The sequence below is a fragment of the Castor canadensis genome, chromosome 10, assembly GCF_047511655.1.
Source record: "Castor canadensis chromosome 10, mCasCan1.hap1v2, whole genome shotgun sequence".
Classification (NCBI taxonomy): Eukaryota; Metazoa; Chordata; class Mammalia; order Rodentia; family Castoridae; genus Castor; species Castor canadensis.
In genome coordinates this window covers 144796599-144802668 of record NC_133395.1, presented here as the reverse complement: position 1 = coordinate 144802668, position 6070 = coordinate 144796599, and the positions used below count along the sequence as shown (strand labels likewise).

The window sequence follows — 6070 nt, the reverse complement described above, 5'->3', positions numbered from 1 at the left end:
CCAAGGCTTCCTCAATTGACCCTGTGGGGGGACTATTTAATTGTCAAATGATAACATATGGCCCTGTCCTCCAAAGGCTCATGTCTATTTCAAAACGCATTTAGTTCATCTCTAAGAGTTCCCAATTTCTCACCAGTTCTAACACTGTTCAAAAGTCTGAGTTCAAAGTCTTCTCTGAAGCTCCAGGCAGCTCTTAGCTGTGAACACCTCTAAAATAAAAAACAAGCTACGTACTTCCACTGCACATTGGTATAGTGTAAACATTCCCATTCCAAAGGGAGAAGTGGAGGCAGAAAAAGGAGGGATGGGAAAAAGCAAGACGAAAACTCAGAAGGGCAAACATGAAATTCTGCAGCTCCATGTGTGGCATCAGGGCACATAGTAGTATCGTAAGAACTCCAAATGGCTTAGGTAGTCCCTCCATGCTGTTTGCAGCCCCCATGGCCTCCATCTTCTGGCTCTGGAATGTGGCAGAGGTGCCACATTCCTGGTACCTCTAACTTCCTGGAGTCTCCACTGCATCTTCAGATTCAACCTCACAGCTTCAAGCAATGCCCTCTCAGCAGCTACCTGCAGGTACTCTGAACCTGTCACACCTTGCCTGGCCTTCCTTTGAAATCTGGGTGGAAGCACCCATGACCCCACAACTGCATTCTTTATGCCTACAAAACACATAGACAATGACAAAGTGTGTCACAGCTTGAGCCATGGCCAAGCTGCCTTGGACCATCGCTGCAGTGGCTTCAGAGTGCCTCAGTGGCTGAGCCTGTGAAATGAGTCCTGGGGAAACAACTTCCAAGTATCCCTGTGTGAGCAAGGTGCCCTGTTGGTGGTCTTTTCCCAAGACAAAGTCTTTTGAGTGAATTTATGCGTTTACCCACTTCAGCTGTGATCGGTGGGGCCCTGCTGATTACTGAGATTCACTCAACTTATCTTTCCTTTTGTTCTGGTACAAAGTACACGACAGCTATGACTTTCTTAGCCACAACTCTACACAGACTTTTCTAAACACACTGCAAGCTTTTCAACTCAGTTCTCACTGAAAACTTAGCTAAAATCTTCTAGCAATAACCATGCCATGTTCTGAATGCTAAGCTGTCTTGAAATTTTCTCCACCAGATTAATTAGTCCATAACTTTTAAACTCAGCTTCACATGCAGGCTCAGGGAATAGACAAAACTTATACAAGTTCTTTGCCACAATGTTCCATGAATAGCTAAAGCCCACTTCCCAACAGAGTCCTTGTTCCAGTCTGAAACCTCATGAGCCTGGCCTCCACCATCCACATTCTCATCTCCATTCCTGTCTTGAGCTCCCAGAATCACCCACCAAGCTCCACTTACAGCACTGTAAGCTTTTGCTAACCTCTCCAACCATTTCAAAATTCCCCCCGAAACCAATTCCAAAGACTGGGTTTTGCCCCAGCGAGGCTCTTATTTCTCTGATACCAATTTTCTGCTAAACTTTTTTTCACTACTGTGGCAAATTACCTGAGAATAACAACTTAGAGGAGGAAAGAAATATTGATACATATGATTTCAGAGGTTTCAGTCAATGACCATCTTGCTCCATCGCTTTGGGGCCACAGCAAGGCAGAAACATTGTGGGTGAAGGGCATGGTGGAGAAAAGTTGTTCGTATCATGGCAGCCAGGACGCAAAGAAGGGACAGAAAGGGTCCAGTGACAAGGTATCTTCGAAGGCATGGCCCAAGATATGTACTTCCTCCAACCAGACCCGCCTCCTAAAGTTTCCACCACCTTCCAAAATAGTGCCATCAGCTGGGAACCAAGCTGTATTCAAACCATAACAGTTACTTAGGTGAGATCCTTGTTTTTGTTTTTTTAATAACCATTAACATCCAGATTTCTGGGTTTTGACAAACAGGTGCACTCACGTAGTCACAATGGCTCTTCACCTTAAGAATGCAACCACTGCCTCCTGCACCAGCTGAGAACCACTGATCTGCCATCCTCCTGGTAGTGCTTCTCAGGAAAGTCATGTGGATGGAATAAGAACGTATGTAGCCTGTGTCACCTGGCCAGGCTGTAAATGCCTTCCAACCATTCATGTCATTGGGTTCGTCACAGCCTACTCCTCTCATGCTGTATAGAAATTGAACATAAGGAAGGTGCACTATTGCTTATCCATTCCTTCGCTGACACGCATCTTATTCTTCTTAGTTAATGTGATTTTGAATGATTCTGCTATAAGGGCTTGTGGTCAGGAATTGTGTGGGTAAAAGGTTTCAGTTAATTTGGGTAAAACATAGATGCATGATTGCTAGATTGTAAGATAACTACGTTAAGGGTAAGACACTGTCAGACTGCTTTCCTAAAAGACTGTATCATTTGACCTCCCACCTACAACCAGTGAGAAATCCTGTGCTCTGCATGCTCGCCAGTATCTGCTAGGGTTGGGTTTTATGTGGGAGGGTAGTGATTTCTCATTGCCGTCTCAATTTCACTTCTTTAATGACAGATGTTAAACATCTTTTATGTGTTTGTCCTCTATATATATCATCTTGTGAAGGTTCTGTTCATGTCTTATACTCAATCAGTTGGGTTGTTTGACCCTTCATTTCTTACATCTCATTAGCATTTCAATAATTGCATAGTATTCAATCACATTACCCAATTAGTGCTACTTGATCTTGTTAACACACATACTATTATTGTAAATTTTGATGTTTTGAAAGTAGAATATATATAACATGTTCTTTCTACAATTTACTCACTGTCCTAATCTATTTTGAGTTATCATGATACAAAAATCAAAATTACCACATGAAAGTAGGAATCATGATCTTATGAGATGATAGAATATAAGGTATTTGGTTTTGTGAAATTTTCCTGAATTGCTCCTTTGAAATAATGAATGCCATGTAACACTAGTATCTATGTAAAAACACACCACTGATATTGTTTTTATTTCTTTTACTGACTAAAAAAGCATAGTATGAATCCATACTGGGGTTGGAATGAAGCAATGAACACTTGGCTCTTTGGAGGATACTCCAAAGCCAATACAACAGTGAGCTAATCCAGGATTCCACTAGTGAGATCCACCTAACAAGTTTTCTTTGAGGACCCATTCATACAATTGGTAAATGGTTTGATTACCATTATGCATTTGCCATCGATACATAAGTAAATAAGCCTAATGGAAAAAGAATAACTCCATAGTGTAACTTAAACAAAAGGGTATGTTCTGAATTACATGGTTAATTATTCTGCACCAGTGCATTGGCTCATTTTTATGTACCCACCCCTGAGTAATTAAGCATTTATTGTCCTCCCCCACATGAATTTCAAAAAGATAATGATGCGTTTTTCAGTACTGATGAACACCAATGGACTGACTGCAGCATAGCTATCATCAATAAAAATCTGAATATAATAAAGAATTGGGTCATTGTTCCACATAATTCTTGACACAGAGATAACATAATCTGAAATAGACATGACCATAAAGAAACCCAAAAGCAGCAGAATGGTCCGGGTGGCCCTTAGTTCTGGGGAGGCTTTTGCAGAGAGTCTGGTGCTGTGCAGATGGCGGGACCGTCTCCTATGCCTGCACAAGACAGTCACCATGTAGCCACTGGAGAGGGACATGAGCCCTATAAGGAAGACTTCCCGAAAGGTCAGCAGAGTGGCAAATAACTGCCTGAGAAGGTAACTAATGGGCCAAACAGAGCAGGATGTGGTGACATAGATAAGATTGTCTGAGGTCAAATTGGGGGTGACAACCACGGAGATGAAGATATGACTGCTAACAGACATATAGAAGATCCCCATGGCAAGAAGGCAACACAGGCTGTGATATGGAGATTTATGTTTGAACTTTGCCAAATGGGAACTTCTGGGGCTGAGGGTGATGGCCTGGAGGACACTCAGCCCACAGGTGGTACAAATGGACAGGCCCCTCATCAATCTGTATAGGTAGACAAGTAATTTGCATGTGATATCATCCCAAAAGTTGTGCCAAGACATAAAAATGTCTGTAGCTAAGAATCCTGCGATCACCAGCATCATGAGATGGGTTAGGGCCAGGAGCCCAGTGGGCAGGTCAGTGGGATTGGGCCTGTGCTCAAGAAAGAACACGGAGACATGGAAGAGGAGGAGGATGGCGTTGGCTGAGATTCCAATGCCAATTTCAGAGAAAAAGGCATTTCTTAAGTTGGCAATACTGTACAGTTTGTTTTTATTCATCTTATGGAAGAAAGAAGCTTATAGTAAATGTCTGTGGAGAAAAGAAAGAATAATTCTTTATGACAAATCTCACCACCTTCATCAGTCTCAGCTAATACCATTGCCTTTATCAAAATATGCTGAGTGAGATAAGCCAACCGCAGAAAGACAAGCATTGCAGGTTTTGGCTCATGGAATCTAGACATAATAATAATTAATAATAAGAAGAAGATGGATTGCAAAAGCAGGGCTGTTTGGGGGAATATGATTGAAATTCATTTTTATGTACAAAAATGGCAAAATGAAACACAAAAATTGGAGGCAGGAGGAAGAGGGAGAGAATTTGATCAAAGTACTTTGTATGCATGTATAGAAATGTCACAGTGACACCCTTTGAATAGGTAATTTACACGTGGTAGAGTGCCTGCCTAGGAAGCATGAGGCCCTGAGTTCAATCCCAAATACCATAAAAAAATCAATCTCTCCACACCCTTTCCCACCTTTAATACTCAAGTTCACAGCACACCATCCAGATGCCGTCCTCAGTCACTCCCAATCAGCCGGCTCCCTCTGTACAGCAGAAGTTGGTGTAAATCACGGAAATTTTTCCTATTACCTCATTTGTCAGTTTTTCAGGGGGTAAGAACAATGTCTTTTTCGGTTTTGATATGCAGCATCAATTTTCTTGCAGTGCTGGGGAGGGAATACAGGCTCTCTCTCACACATGCCAGGCAAGCCACACCAATGAGCCACAGCACAGCTCATATCCATCATCTATGTGCAGCCATTTAGTAAGCGTTCTACAGATTTGGGTGACGTTGCCTGAGAAGACTGCATACAAGTGAAATGAGAGTGTCTGCAGCAGAAACTCAACTGTTAGTGGGCACAGGGTTATGTTATTTCACTGCTACCTCCATCCTGGTGTATTTATTGTCAGACCAAATGTCTTTAATATATTAACAAAGCAAATGTTGCTATGAGTGAACTATAAGCTGGAAGGCTTATAGTAACACCTGACTCAATACAGGTATGACCTTGAGCAGTCTGCAGCCCTGAGCTCCAGTCCTCACCCATAAAATGCAGACAGTCATATTACCACATCCTAGCACTCTGAGGTGAGAGAGAGGAATCATACAGACCAGCCACAGAAATGTTTCTGTCTGTAATGATCTCTATTGAAATGCTGGCTACTGTTGTTCTCATTGTGCAGTTCCTCATATATGTGGCTCGATTTATGCAGTTCTTTTAATAATTGGCCAACTCTGTCCTGTCCTCATGGAGAGAAGATTTAAAAATTACCAAACTAGAATACTTTAGCAATCTCCATTAGGAGAACTCTGATGGATTTTCAGGTCTTTACTCTCAATTCTCCAAGATAGCCACACATCTTAGATGTCTTCATTATCATGCATGAACACCTACCTTATGTGAGCAGTGTCTACTTGTCAAATATTAACAGGATCTCATGCCTCAGTTTTTTCTACTCAGGCAGGAAGAGTCAGGTAACAAGTCAAACCACAATTAAGTAGATTCAGGGCCACTCCACTTCATGGTTTTGAATAAAGGACTAGTGTCCATCCAACCTGATGTCCACACCAGGCTTTCATCTCTGCAGACAAGAAGCCCAAACATAAACTTTACAGGAGACAATCTGGTGATGAACTCTTCTGATCTCCTGCAACATAAACATTCGGGTTTTGATTCAACTTTTCAATGTTGCCAGTTACACACTGAAAACTTACCATTTGAACATCAGAGATGTAAGGTACAATTAGGTCATATCTTTGTACATTCTGTAGTCCTACAATGTAAGATACTATGGGGATGCAGAATGTAAAAGATTCATGAACATGGAATACCATTTTAGAATGTAGAGCTGAGG

General features: G+C 41.8%; 1 protein-coding gene across 1 annotated transcript; it reads right to left on the bottom strand.

The window, feature by feature from the left end:
* Positions 1–3276: 3276 nt before the first annotated feature.
* Positions 3277–4244, bottom strand: LOC109679081 (vomeronasal type-1 receptor 94-like). The gene has a single exon (XM_020154419.2). The coding sequence runs from the start codon at positions 4207–4209 to the stop codon at positions 3277–3279; it is 933 nt and encodes a 310-aa protein (XP_020010008.2). The 5' UTR covers positions 4210–4244.
* Between the last annotated feature and the right edge of the window lie 1826 nt (positions 4245–6070).

What these genes read in the sequence shown, in the direction of transcription:
- LOC109679081 (XM_020154419.2), bottom strand. Translation starts at nt 4,209, where the DNA reads ATGAATAAAAACAAACTGTACAGTATTGCCAACTTAAGAAATGCCTTT.